The following is a 15,288-nucleotide window of genomic DNA, read 5'->3' as shown; positions in this document are numbered from 1 at the left end:
TACCTGTTCAGTGGAGGACCAAAAGACGGCATTTTATTTTCTTCTAAAACCGATACGGGCCGCAACTACAGGTCTCATCTGGATCTATCGGCCTATGTGAAGCCCGGTAAATTGGGCCTCCAAGAACATTAGTCTCTTTGCTTGAAGTCTTTGCTCTTCCTTTATCACAAGAGTCTTTGCTCTTCACTTTCCAGGAAGAAACCCAGCGAATTAAGCTCAGCATTTATTCTTATTTTTATTGATCTATTTTTATGTTATGTTGTTTTTTATTTATTTATGTGACTTTTCTGTTATTCTTTTAACACTTCTTTATATATTTCAATAAACTTTGAAAATTATCACCATTTTAACACTTCTTTATGGTTTATATGTTTGGGCATCTTTGGGTTTGTCTTAAAAGAAAAAGTAGTTATTTTATATTTGAATGTTCCACTTTTAAATAGTGCAGTATCTTGTTGTTGTAAAATCTTCCTCACTATTACCTGATTAGCTCAAATCTCAAATAATTAAGAGATTATCACAAAGTAAGAATGATGAATTTGTAAAATTGTACAATAGGATCCTCAAATTTTAATATTTAAAATACTTCCATACACTTTCAATATATTCAAATCAGAGTGTAAAATAGGTGCGGAAGCCTAGGAATTGAAGAAAGAATCAAGACATTTACATACAACTCAAAAGAGTGAACTGTGCAGAAAACTGCACATGCGCCGCGGTTAATTGCTCTTGTGTTGTGACATGCATGTCTTTGTGCCGTGCACCACTATTTTGATAGAAATTTTGCTATCAAATGATAGCATCTGGGATGAACTTTTGACACGTCTCATTTTTTTGTTCAATGTCCGATTGAGATGATTTTGGTGTATACAAAGAACTTTCTCCTAACTCTAACTAATGGTACAAGTTTCACAACCAAAAGATTTTTCCATCAAAAATTGGACACCTAATACCAATTTCACTACTTTTCACATTTAGGGTGCCCAAACTCTAACAAATATGTCAAAAGCCTACACCAACTCTTGAACTACACTCAATAAACAATTTAAGACTCATGCAATACACCATAACCCAAACAGTATGCATGTATTATAAATTCAACCCTTAACCTCTCAATTTACAAAAACACAAAGAAGAGGTAACTTTGCATTAAATCATGAATGCTCATTCAAAACAATCAAAATATACTTTACTTTATTTGTACTAGTATTTTGGCCCTATATAAGCCTTACAACCACATGTCAGCAATTCAAGGCATGAAATACATGTAATATTTTCATTTATAATGCAAGTAACTTAAAATAATAGTATGAGTCCTGGTTGAAAAATTAACCATCAAAATACACATAAGTAAAACTAAAAGGCCTACAAATAGGATTTACTCATAATCCTATGCCTCTGGTCAGTTTCCCTGGTTTTAATCTAATAAACTAGGCCCTAAAAATATTGAAGAATGAGGGATGAGTACAACCATTCAGTAACTAAAGTTAACTTAACCTATATAGTTGCATATTAATTAAAGATAAATGCAAATGACAATAAAATTAATTTTCATTCACATATAGCAATTATAGCCTCGATTACAACAATAACAACCATGTGACTGAGCATGCAACTCATATCATTAGATATTACAATTATGCATATCTTGGGATCGTAAAAATAACAAACGTGTGCCCTTAAAACATGCCAAACCACAATAATAACAACTATGTGACTGGAATTAAATGTATGATCAACACCAGCTTTATACCCTCCTGTTACCTCCAACATAAAATCGGTGGCTATTAATGGCTACGTCTGTAACTCAAATTAAACCAACCTTCTACTTGTGAGGAGCTACCCAACTAAGGTTAACTCACTCATTTATATACCGTGGTTTCTCCTAATACTAATAAATATCGAGTGTCATACCCTTAATCTAGCCTCCACATAAATCAATGGAGATTAGTTTAGTTTGAGTCCCTTTAAGAATAAGTGGGACAATCTTGAAGACTACCTCCAATTCCAATGGTCAGTGCTAAGACAAGCATCTAATTCCAATGATAAGCTGCCATTACCATATAGATTTTACCAATATACTCCTCTCCCTAGGTGAACTTCCACCAATGATTATGCTATGCACATATTACACATATTATGCAATTCAATCAACAATTATATCATATTTCATCCATACCCATATTTCCTCCACTATACAACACATATTGAATATCACTCATAATTTTCATAAAAGCATGTTCTTAAACGTCAACATTAATCACAATTGTACAAACATGCATATTATTTCTCCACACTCCCATACAAAATTCACATTGCAACATTTGCATCAATGGGTCCTTAAGCACCTAAATAAATTTTTAAATGATTTAGTTCAACAAAAAAATAATTAATATACAACTATAAAAGCAAGATTTTTTCCAATTACATTAAACCTTTGAGAGGTCAAATGTTTACTGTAACATCCTCAAAATAATCCCCTTAATTAATTAAGCTAATAAAAGATAAATTTGTAACTTTAAATATAAATGAATTTAAAAATAGTTAGAGACGGTTATTGAGTTTAGCTTTAGCCTTTAGATTGGGTTTGAAAGTGAATTAGGTCACTTGGGCTCAAATTGTAGAAAAAAATTAAATTTTAGCCCAGTGCATTATGCTGTAGTATAAAAATTTACACTACAACATAATTTCTAGAATTAGCTTTTTTTAAAAATGCAAAAAAAAGGTTTGAAATAGGGGGAGAAGACCAGAAACATAGGGAGGGCGATAGAGAGAGTGACTTCTCTGCTAAGGCATTAACTTTTAGGTATTTTAGAGGTGATTAAAGCTTGATTTCACCTAGGTAAGTATTCCTTATCTCTTCTTCTTCTCTATACACGTTTTGAAATTGAGATTTGAGGTTGGAAGATGATAATTTTTGGACCTAGGGCTATAAATCTGAATCCATTAGTTTAAATGGGACTAATGAGAGTTGTTTAAGTTATTTAAGCCTAAATATAGTAGTTTTATACATTTATGAGAGTAGGCTCTCAATTATAGATGAATTTATGACTTAAAAGTGTTATAAAAGGAAGTGGTTAAGGTAAGTGGCTATCATGAATGTTGATTAAATATTTTGTTAGTATTAGTTAGAGCTAATGGAAGTTAATAAACATAATGTGATGATTAAATTCAAAAGTTGAGAGTTTTGAATGATTAAAGTGTTTAAATTTGAGAGTTAAAAGTGAGTAATTTATGACATTAATGATGATTTTAGGTTGTTAGATGACATAATAGTGATTATTTAAGTTGTTAAGAGTTAAATGAAATTAATGGGAGTTAAGAAACTCATTGAATGTGAGATTGATCTTGTAATTGAAAAGTTTAGTTATTAAAGTATAAAATTAGATGTTGGAAGTGGTAATTTTAATGATTATTAGTAATGAGTGTTAATATAATTAACATAGACTAATCTCATAAAGTACTGATGAGCTTGAATTTAACTTGGAAAACAAGCTATGATTGAGGGGTAACCTTTGACCTCTCAAAGGTTTGAGGTAACCGGAAGAAACCTTACTTATACAGTTGTATGTTAATTAAGTAGTTGTTGAAATTTATAATTTAAAACTTGTTTGATATGTAGAAAGTTATTGATATAATTTTGGCAATGTGTGGTATTATACATGAAATGGCTTTTGAAAAATGAAGAGTTTTGTGCATGATGCATTTGTGTGAAGCAATGATGTGATTTGATTGTGATATTGTGAAAATATAACATATGTGATATATATATATATATATATATAAGTTGTGGAGTTTACTGGGAGTGAGAAATTGATGTGCACATAACATGGGATTGTGATTTTGGTAACATTTGCATGATATGTATAACCTGTGCAAAGCATGATCGTTGACGGGAGTTCGCCTAAAGAGAGGAGTAGATTAATAAATTCACATGGTGTTGGCAGTGACCATTGAAATCGGGAGCTTGCCTTGGCACTAACCGTTAGAATCGAGAGGTAGCCTTTATCCTATGGTTGATTCAGGACTATCTCACTTATTCTATAAGAGACTCTAATTTAACTAGTCTCTATCGGTTCATGAGGAGGTTAGATTAGGGGTACAATATTCCATGATAGTTAACATTGGGAGAAATTGGATTACACAAGTAAGTAAATTGACCCTAACCTAGTAGCTCCTCACAAGTGGAAGGCTATGTTAGTCCTTAAAAGGAGTAGCCATTGAATAGCCACCAGTTTCATGTCAGAGGTAATCAAGAGAATATAAGGTTGACATATGATCATGCATTTAGTCTCAGCCACATGATTGTTAGTAGTGTGGTTCAGTATGGTTTAAGGGTACATGATTGGTATTATTGCAACCCTAGTTGTGCATTATATATATATATATATATATATGATTATGTGTTTGAAGCTTAGTCACATAGCTGTTTTTGTTATGGTTGAGGCTATACGTTGTCATACATATTTTATATGTATGTTTATTTTCAATTGTATCCATTTTTTATTGATATATAGCTATATAGATTAGGTGAAATTTGGTTATTAAGTAGTTGTACTCCCCCTTCTATTTAACATTTTACAAGCATTAGTTTCAAGTAGGATAAACGGCAAGCACCAGAAGCTTGGAAACTCAGTTTCCTACTGTAAGCCTCTGATAATTTTAGTTGCATATGTGTAATTAATTGATATTGCCAACTAGGATGTTCATATTTTGTTATTACTTGCACTATTAAATATTAAGTATTGAGCTTAGTTTGTGTGATATCTGTAACAGCCCTCCGATCACCCTGCCTCCCCGAGGTCTTTTGCGGCGCTGGACACTCTCCCCCCAGGCCCCACAACAGGGCGACCCCACCCCTTACGGTGAGCATCAGGAGACAAAGGCTTCCCCGCAGTAGTGTGCAGGATTATTCCCCTTGCGAGGAGCCTCCCCAGGTTCGATCCTCCAACCTCTCCTACATAACAAAGTTGAGGCTGAACCTGGTACCATTGAACCTTTATATAACAGCCCTCCTGGGTCACCACTGCCTCTCCAGGGTCTTTTCCCAGGCGCTGGACAACACACATGTCACCACATGATTGCCGGCTTTCCCACTGGTGGTACAGTGGTTATTCCTCACCCCACCCTCACGGGGGTCTTTTGGAACCTCCCCAGACTCGAACCTCCAACCTCTACCACCTTAACGAAGTTGAGGCGAAGTTTGATACCATTGAGTCAAGTGTGTTGTCCAGCGCCTGGGAAAAGACCCTGGAGAGGCAGTGGTGACCCAGGAGGGCTGTTATATATAGCCCTCCGCTCACCCCACCTACCCGAGGTCTTTTGCGGCGCTGGACACTCTCCCCCCAGGCCTCACAACAGGACGACCCCACCCCTTACGGTGAGCATCAGGAGATAAAGGCTTCCCCGCAGTAGTGTGCGGATTATTCCCCTTGCGCAGAGCCTCCCCAGGTTCGATCCTCCAACCTCTCCTACATAACAAAGTTGAGGCTGAACCTGGTACCATTGAACTACTGCGGGGAAGCCTTTGTCTCCTGATGCTCACCGTAAGGGGTGGGGTCGCCCTGTTGTGGGGCCTGGGGGAGAGTGTCCAGCGCCGCAAAAGACCTCGGGTAGGTGGGGTGAGCAGAGGGCTGTTACATTAAAAATCCTCCAACCTCTCCTACATAACAAAGTTGAGAAATAACAACTGTACCACCAGTGGGAAAGCCGGCAATCATGTGGTGACATGTGTGTTGTCCAGCGCCTGGGAAAAGACCCTGGAGAGGCAGTGGTGACCCAGGAGGGCTGTTATATAAAAGGCGCCTTTTAATGTAACAGTAAAATTAACTATTAAAATTTAAATTGAGATGTTACAATATCTTTTTAGTTAAAATATATAAGTAATGTTAAAATACTAGTACAAGTATAAATTTCATTATATGTATGGTTGTATTGGATTATATTGAGTTTTGAAATCAAAATGTCTCCCCCTGTTATTTCTTAAATCAAGGGTTTGAGGGTTGAAATTGTAAAATATGTGATGTCTAATTGTTGTGGTATGTTACATAGCTTGTCCTAAGTCTATTGAGTGTGGTATAAGGGTTGGTGTGGGCTTTTGACATTTTGATTGAGTTTCAGACACACTAGTTGTGTTTTAAAAACATAAATGAGTAAGTTTGTATTTTGGTATCTAACTTTTGATTGATAAATGATTTGAATGCAAAACTAGTGCGATTAATTAGAGCTTAGAGAAAGCTTTCTGTAATATCTAGATCACTTCAATCGGACGTCAAATGAAGATTTGGTGTACATTAAAAGTTTGATCAAAAAGTCCGCCATGATAGCTTGTTACTGCTATCATGGATTTTGCTATTTATGCCGCTATATAATTGTGCCAGATTTTATTTTTACTATTTTGACTTTAGTTTGATATTATCTTACCTTATATGATGTCCTTGCTTCCATATGCATCTTTTGCTTTAATTTTTTTAAATGACTTTATAACATTTTAAGTTTTGAAAACTTGAAATCCCATTTATAAAAATTTTACAAAATTGGTAATTCATTTAGGTTATTCCTGTGATCACCTTAATTTTATGGAGTTAATTATAGATAAATAAGGGTGACCTTACATTTACTCCTTAAAATACCAACTTCTAAGGCTTCTTCACAAGCTTGAATAGTACCAATTTAGTTAATCTACAATTATATTACAAAGATAACATCATTACCCCATATTTTTAGCAATTTCCAATATCATAACTTCACATGATCCCTTTCATTATAGTCATAAACTCACTCTCAATCATACCCAATGAGTTTTTTTGATCCCAACAACTCACATTGTCATTAATGAACCATTAAACCACTTTTAATGGCTATCAAATACTCTCAACAACCTTATTTATTGCTATCTTTGAGTATTAATGATCTCCAATAACCAACATCTTATAAAATCATAAATGTGAGGTTTAAATACTCTAAACATCTTTCATTATATCCATTTCAGTGAATGGGTTCGAACCTATAGTTCATATAGATAGAAAATTATTTTTTCAACTTAAACCCTGACTTTAACTTTCATGAAAATAGAAGGAAAGAGGAAGAGGAAGACATAATATACTTACCTTGCAAGGTAGGAAGCTCCAAAATATCTCTAATAATCGCCAAGTACTTACCATATCAATGCAAACCTCATGCCTTTTGTTTTCTCCTTTTTCTCTCTTCTGTTTTTCGCATAAACACGAACTAGTTTAACCAAAATTTAGGCTGTGCACCACGGCACCCACAACCCATGTCGTGGTGCATCGCATAGAGGGACCCAGCTCTCATTGGTCGCCTCTGTACACCATGGCGAACACTCCTCACGTCACAACATATGGCACACGAGACCCTTCTTCAATTCTTCTCCCCTTTTAATACCCGAATGGCCTGACTTTATTTTGAACCTATATTTAAGGTTGACATCACAATCAATTACACCAATTAGACCTCTCTAGTCACATACTACATTAATTCACTTAATTACCCTTATTAAACTCCGTTAATCGGTTTAAATTTCTAGAATTTACAACTCTCACTTACTTTAAGAATTTTATCCCTAAAATTTGATTAACTACGTAGAACATACCTCACTAGAATAGGTGCAGATACTGTTGTCTCATCTTCTTCTCTGTTTTTCACGTAACATCTCTGGGAGTCATTCCCCTCCATATCTCCTTAACCAGGTGAGTGGTTTTGTTTCGCAGCTACTTCTCTTTGGCTATCTTCTTTGGTTCAATTCGGTAAGTCAAATTCTCCTGTAACTCCACCTGTTTGAGCTCAATTATACGAGACGGGTCGGGTTGGTACTTCTTAAGTTGTGAGACACGAAACATGTCATGTAGGGCTGCACAAAGGACTAGACAGGACTGGACTTTAGTCTAATTCAAAGTTTGATTCCTTTTAGGAAAAAGACTAGATTAGACAACCCATAGTTCGGTCTAGTCTAGTGATAATTCAAAGATGAACAAGATCAGACTTAGTCCATAAGATTAGAAGACTGGTCTTGTTAGTCCAGTACTTACTTAGCTTTTTTTTTGTTTTCCTCTATGGGAGGCAATAATCTATTTCAACCTAATAAACTCAATTAAGATAATATATGTAGATTTCAGATTAAATAAGGGGACTTCTTCAAATTGAATCACATCATATGACATGCTAAACAATAACATTTAGACATTTCAACTTCTAACAATAATCCTTTTTTATGTCTTCATTCATCTAAATTGACTTCATTCACTGTATCATTCATTGGGAAGAAAATGTTCTGCACCATTCATGTGAGAAACAAGAAATTTTTTTAGCATTTATTAAACAAAATAGCCTTACTATAACTCATAGACCTTAAACAAGATCAATTAAATCAAAGCTGTTACTAGCTACAAATTCTAATAGCCCATAATGAAACACAATAAGCAACATATAACCAAACTAGAATTCAAATTTCTTCGCCAAGCAATTCTAGTTCATAATAAAGTCAATTTATTTATACAAATAGAGAGGTTTAATGTTTGAACATCTCTTATAATTGTCTTGACTAGAATTTGCATCCAATTTACACGAGTTATGAAAGCCGACCTAAAACAAGGCTTCCTCAATAAAATATTTGTTATAACCCACTTGATATGTGTTTTTGAGATAGAGATTAGTTGCAGGACCAAGTAGCTTCCTTTGCCACACAAAATGAGATAAATTCCTACAAAATGCCCAGTCCTAATTTCTTAAATTACTTTTGACTGAATGGCAACAATTAATTTATAAAAGTATCAAAACTTGAATTCATGTTGTGTTAGATTTTAAACATAACCACATTTCTCATGTCCTTTATATCAACATTTTTCATGCCAATTAGTCTACTAATTCTAGGTTGAGATACTGACAAAACCTCTTCGACAATGCAAATTAGAATGGCCAAGTTTTGGACAATGCAGATTAACACAACGGTAAAGCTTCAGGAAGGAAAAAAAAACTTGAAAGCTGGCTAAAGATGTCTTTTAACATGGAATGAAATTAGAATTGCTGAGTTCAAAACTAAATGCAGGAAATGAGAATAAAAAATAATGAGGAAACCCAGTGCAAACATACTTGGAGTGCTCAACAATGTGAAGTGCTCGACAATGAATCAGAAGTTAAGGGTGATAGAGAACATGGGTGGGGAAATGATGCGATGTGCTTGATGATGAAACAAAGGCAAGAGGTGACAACCAACTCGAATGATGATCGTGGTGCATTGGCGAAGGGCAACGGCATATGCTAGGGCTTCGTTTGTCTTTATAAGAATAAGAGACTGAGAGTAGCTCGAGTACGTGCGAGAATGGAAGTGACCTAGGGAGAGGGACCTATCTAGCTCGTGTAAGACTTATTAATCAATAATTAAATTAATTTTAATTACAGTAAAATAATCATATAGGACCAGGCCGGACTACTTGATCCAGATGCTTGGTCTCTAGTTCGATCTTACTTGAAAAAAAAACAGTCTTATCTTTTTAGTCCTACAAGACTAGTATTTTATAGGACCAAATTGAACCAGGTTTTCACATGTTAGACTGGATCAGACTTGACTACAAGATTTTTGCACAGCCTTAACATCATATACACTCGATAAATGCGGGAGTAAGGCAATTCGGTATGCTAAAGGCTCAATCATTTCTAGAATTTCAAATGATCTAATATATCTAAAAGTCAATTTCTTGGCTCAAAAAGACCTTCCAATTATAGTCATAGGTGAAACTTCAAGAAAACATGATCACCAACCATAAACTCCAACGGCCTCCTCCTATTATCCGCATAGCTCTTTTGTTGACTTTAGGCAATCAACAACTTCTGTTGAATCATATCTATATTCTCTGTGGTTTGATTTACTAAATCTAGACCCAAAATGCTTTTCTCACTTAACTCAATCCAACATAGAGGTGATCGACACTTCCGATCATACAAAGCTTCATACGAAACCATTTGAATGCTAGCATAAAAACTGTTGTTATAGGCAAACTCTGCAAGTAGTAAATGTTTGTCCTAACTTTTACTGAGTTCAATAGCACAAGCTCTTACCATATCCTCGAGAGTCTGAATTGTCCTCTCGGTTTATCCATCAGTCTGGGAGTGATAGGCTGTACTAAAACCTTGTACCTATGGCTTAGTGTAAAGCCCTCCAAAAATTTAAGGTGAGCCTCGAATTACGATCTAATACAATTTCCTTCGGTACCCCATGTAACTGTACAATCTCCTAGATATAGACTTCAGCAAACTTCTCCAAGGTGTAGTCCCCTCTAACAGCCAGAAAATAAGCCTACTTAGTCGGTTTGGTCCTAATAGAAATCGGCTATTCGATCCCGATAGAAGTCATCCCTCTAATCTTGATCAGCAGTGGCATCTTTTTTCTATTAACTTCGACAGTCCCATCCAATTACCATTGGCAGGCTAATTAAGCTTTCATAGATTTAGGTTAAATTACAAAAGAGATTGAATTAAGATTTGAAATAATAGAGATTTAAAAAAAAGATTTCAAATTATAAAAAGATTGCAATAAAACTTGAATTTGGATTTGACCCAAAATCCATGCATTTTTGATAACCCAAACAATAAATTTGGCTAAAATTTAAATATAAATTATATGAATCCAAATACAGCATTAAATTATATGAATTTTATTAAATTTAAATCTAAATTATATTTTTTCTAAAATAATTTTTTTTAAGTAATTAATTTTCGACCTGTACCGAATTCTTCCTAAAACTAATTAATTAACCCTGGTAAAGCCCATTCTCGGGGGTCGCTGATCCACTTCTCTTCGTCGACGAACAAGCATTACACACTCCTTTGGACGCCGTCTACCGTTGTCAGCCCTGCGTGGTTGTTCTCCGGGAAGTAGTGAAGAAGGTCCGAATCCTAGGGCCTTTTCTACCCCCAAAATCTGGTGAGATTGATTTGTTCAATCTGGCTTCGAATCTAGGTTTTAATTTGGCTTTGAATCTGGTCGTGCAATTTGAATATTGACGCTTTTGAATTTGGGAATATTTACATATTGAGTTTTTTTTTTGTACTACTTTTTTGCTTGGATGGTGTGTAATTGGCTATTGTTCTTCTTCCCTCTTCATCAGTTTGATTACTAGCGACTTTATGGTTTGGATTGTGTTGTTTTGCGATGTCGGATTTGTTGTGTGTTGGCATTCTGTTTATTAATCTTTTTTTATATTATCATCAATTTTGGGAAACTCTCAAGGTATTTGTGATGTGTGATCTTGCAAATGACTTGGCTCGAGTTGTGTCGAAGTGTCTGGAACAAAAAATTAAATGGGTATTATATCAACTATGCATGTTTCAAAGTTTTCAGTGGGAGCATCTGCTCACACTGAGTGTAGTAATAGTATATAGGTCCGCCTATGCTTCATGTAGTGATTTGTAGTTATTGTAACTGAACGTTAAATTGATCTTGACATCAGATTTGCTTTTAATCCCCTGCGTTAGAATCTAGACCGTTGATGAGCCTTAGCTTACATTTATCTTCATCAATAAAGGAGTTTGAGGAATCGTTTGTCAGTCCTGATATTTCTTTTCTTTATTTTCAGTTCACTGATTGTAGTATAGGTCCGCCTATGCTTGTCGCAGTGATTGTAACTGAGCGTTAAATTGCTCTTGACATCAGATTTGCTTTCAACCCCACTACTTTAATCTAGATCGGTGATGGGCCTTAGCTTACATTTGTCTTCATCAATAGAGGAAGAGGAGTTTGAGTAATCATTTACCAGTCCTGTTATTTCTTTCCTTTGTTTCAGTTCTCTGAAGATGTAGTGAGTTGTAACTGTTGAGGACTTGCTTTACCAGTTTATATCCTGGATGGACACCAATAAGAGGCTGACCTGTAATAGTGTTCATGATGTGCTAAACTGCGATGACATACTGCAAGAGATCTTACTTCGACTACCCCCTTCATCTATTTGCAAATTCATTATCACATCAAAGAGATGGCTGCGTGTGATATGCAGCTCTTCATTTTATCGTTGCTATGTGAATAGATGGGGACAGAAGTTTAGACTTTTGGGTTTCTTCGTATGCAACTTTTTATACCTAGGAAGACCCCGTGATGGCTACCAACGCCCCTCTTGGGAACCTGCATTACCATTTTTGTCCACTTGTAAAGAGGGTGATGATCTGAAGTCTTCTGGGGTTCTCAAAAAATTGGGCTACTTTATTGATTGTTCCCATGGCATTCTTCTTTGTGGTCGTCATCCAAAGACTTATTATGTGTACAATTTTAAGAACAAGCAACAATGCAGTCTCCCAGAACCTCAGCAGTTCTACAAAATGTTGTGCATGGCATTCATTGTTGAGGAGTATATTGATGATGCCATTTGCTACAAGGTGATTCGAGCTAAATGCGAGTGCAAACTTAAGGTGCGCAACACAGTTTCTATTGAGACTTTCTCTTCACAAACTGGAACTTGGAAGCAGTCTACTCTAACATGCTCTACAACTTTTGCGTTGCGCCCAAGGACAGTAGCTATGGTGGTCAAGGGCGTTGTTCACTGGTTTGCAATGTGGGGAAACCTTGCTATTTATGATCCACGTTTTGGAGATAGGAGGATAGCTCTGGTAAAACTTCCAGCAGGTGGGCTATCACATGAGCATGAGGAGTCAGTTCTTGGGGAGTCATCTGATGGGCTTTTACAGTATGGTCAGAGCAGTAACTTGGGTGTGGAGATATGGGTTCTTGAGAATGAAGAAGGAGCTAACTCATCCACTTACAGAAACTGTGCACATGTAAGGAAGAAGTGGATTTTAAGGTGGAGGCTAAATTTTAAAGTAATGTGGAAGCAAAACCCATCTCTCAGCATGCAATGCAAAGAATCTCAGATACTATCATTCCTTCCTCAGAATTCTCAATCTATCTTTATCAGATCGGGGTGGAACATTTTTCAATGTGATCTAGAGACCAGAACGGTGGAAATAATTTATTATCAGGGCCGTGGAGCTGCCATTTCATGGGAGTCAAGTAAAGTTGTACCTTACTTTCTACCAGCTTGGCCATTGGCTTGTGTGTCATAACAAAAGTCTTGACACGAGGCTGGATTTTCTGTTGAATTAAGTAGAAAACTTACAGTGTTTGATGTATTTAAGTTGTATGTATGGGTGATGAAATTTCAATTCTAACTTCTCTCCATCATAGGACCTTCATTTTCTCATGGTTCCAAGACATTTGGGCTATCTTGCGTCATATGGGTTTAATTAAAGCAAGGAAAACATTTCTTTTGTAATAGTATGTTAGAAGGTAAGATGAATGTAGAGAACTTCTTTTCCCCAATTTTTTTAGGAGCTTGAAGACTCTAGAATCAGATTTTGCCTCGACTGGATGGATACATCCCTTTTGTTTTTGGGGGTAGCTTCGTTTCTATTAACAAATGAAGGCTTTAAGCATTTTACCAACATAAAAAATAAATTGTTGGTACTTTAGAATCGTAAAGTGCTCTTGATATGATGCCCATTTGGTATCAAGGGTTTTTGAAGGAAACAGAAATCGGAAAAGAAGTGGGATAGGGAAAGAGATGGAAATGAACGTGAAAAAAAAACATATATTTGTATTTATTTTCACAATTTTTTTTTTGAGGCGTTTGAATTGATATTGCATAAAATTGATTATGTACGAAATTGATTTACATGATTGATTTTGTTTTGTAGTAGTTGATTTATAAAATTGATTAATAAAATAGAATTGATTTTGAGTATAATTAAAAAGAAGTATTGAAAATAAAGTAAAATCATAATTTTAAATTCATCATTAATTTTGATATATTTTTACAAAATCAAGGTTTTAATTAATTTTGGCATGGATTCAAACAGACACGAAAATATTTGGTAGGTAAATGTAACCCAAGAATACTTTTTTTTTTTTTTTGGGGTGAAAAATCAACAACAACTTTATTGCGATACATGCATTTATAGTATCAAAACATCAAGATACTTTTGTCCAAAAAAAAAATCAAGATTTTAATCAATATTTTAAAAAAAACTGCCCGTTTGATTTTTAATTTGGATTTTCAAAAAGACCTTTGAAATGAAATTTGAAATCATATGTTGTTGGTTTTTCAATCTCTATCAAAAAATTCATTTAAAAAGTCATCTTTAGATATTGTTAAATGTGCTTTTTGGCCAAAATTTAGAATTTTCTTACTTTTGAAACTTATATTCCAAAATCATACACTCATTTATTCAAAAAATTTTAAATATAAATTTCATTGCAATAATTAATTTTTGGTTAAATTATACTTTTAATCATTTAATTTTATATAAAATTTTAATTTTATAAAATATCTTTTTAATCCTTTAACTTTAATATTGTTTGTTTTAAATGATTACTTTTTATGTCAATTATTATTATTTAAAAATATAAATATAAAATGTCAACATTTGAAAATATTTTATTAATATTTAAAAGTTTATTATAAAAATTTGTTGAAAAAAAACTAATAATATTAGAATTAAAGAATTAAAAAAATATTTTATAAAATTAAAAGATTGACATGAAATGTTATATAAAGTTAAAGATTTAAATATATATTTTAAATTAATTTTGATTAAATAAATTTTTAACAGGAACTTTTAATAGATTAAAAATCGAAGGCACATGTGGTTGTTCAAAAGGGAAAGGCATGATCCTTGTCATTGATGTTGTCGGAAAGGGAGGCGATTGCGTGAGATATGTGTGAAAAGAGGAATAGGATTCGGCTGTACTCCCTTTGCTAATTATTATACCCCCTTTTTTTTAAAAAAATTCATTTTTAAATTATATAAATGGTTATTAATTAATATTTTTTAATTTCATCCTCGATGCAAATTACTAAAAAAATTAATTTTAATTTAACGTTTCTGTATTGTTCATGAAATATTATATTTTCTCTTTAATAAAGGCAAAGTTAAAATATTTTTTAATTTTAAGATAAATCTAATGAATTTAACTGTTATCTTGATTTTGATGAATTAGTTAAAAGTAATTTGTAATAGGGATAAGAGGGAGTAATTTGAGAGGGAAAGATTGTCATTACATAAAATAATTGAGGACATAATGGTGAGAGAAAAAAAGACATTTCTTGAAATCTTCAACCACAACCTCAATCTTCACTAGTTGTTTACGATAGCCAATTCTATCGATCTTTTTAAGTGGGTCATAATTTCTTACACCCAAACAATTAAAAATCAGAGCTCCAACCCCTCAACTTTTATCCTGTCAAATGGGCTTTTAGACTCAATATTCTTTTAGAAAAAATATCA

The 15,288-nt window shown here is 34.2% G+C and overlaps 1 protein-coding gene across 3 annotated transcripts; it reads left to right on the top strand.

Annotated features, from left to right (window-relative positions):
- The first annotated feature begins 10,778 nt into the window (after positions 1–10,778).
- LOC129306640 (F-box protein At5g03970) lies at positions 10,779–13,202 on the top strand. Of its 3 annotated transcripts, XM_054947344.1 has the most exons (3): positions 10,780–10,939; positions 11,592–11,703; positions 11,799–13,202. In XM_054947344.1, the coding sequence occupies exon 3, from the start codon at positions 11,860–11,862 to the stop codon at positions 13,066–13,068; it is 1,209 nt and encodes a 402-aa protein (XP_054803319.1). In that variant the 5' UTR covers positions 10,780–10,939; positions 11,592–11,703; positions 11,799–11,859; the 3' UTR covers positions 13,069–13,202. The 3 variants fall into 3 exon arrangements, with proteins under 3 accessions (XP_054803310.1, XP_054803319.1, XP_054803304.1); XM_054947335.1 differs by lacking the exon at positions 11,592–11,703 and having other exon boundaries at positions 10,779–10,939; XM_054947329.1 differs by having other exon boundaries at positions 11,592–13,202.
- Positions 13,203–15,288: the final 2,086 nt, after the last annotated feature.

This window comes from Prosopis cineraria, unplaced genomic scaffold (assembly GCF_029017545.1).
Source record: "Prosopis cineraria cultivar Desert tree isolate PC_DT_omini unplaced genomic scaffold, ASM2901754v1 PC1, whole genome shotgun sequence".
NCBI lineage: Eukaryota > Viridiplantae > Streptophyta > Magnoliopsida > Fabales > Fabaceae > Prosopis > Prosopis cineraria.
The sequence above is the reverse complement of the archived record's forward strand: the minus strand, read 5'-3'. Positions and strand labels throughout refer to the sequence as shown.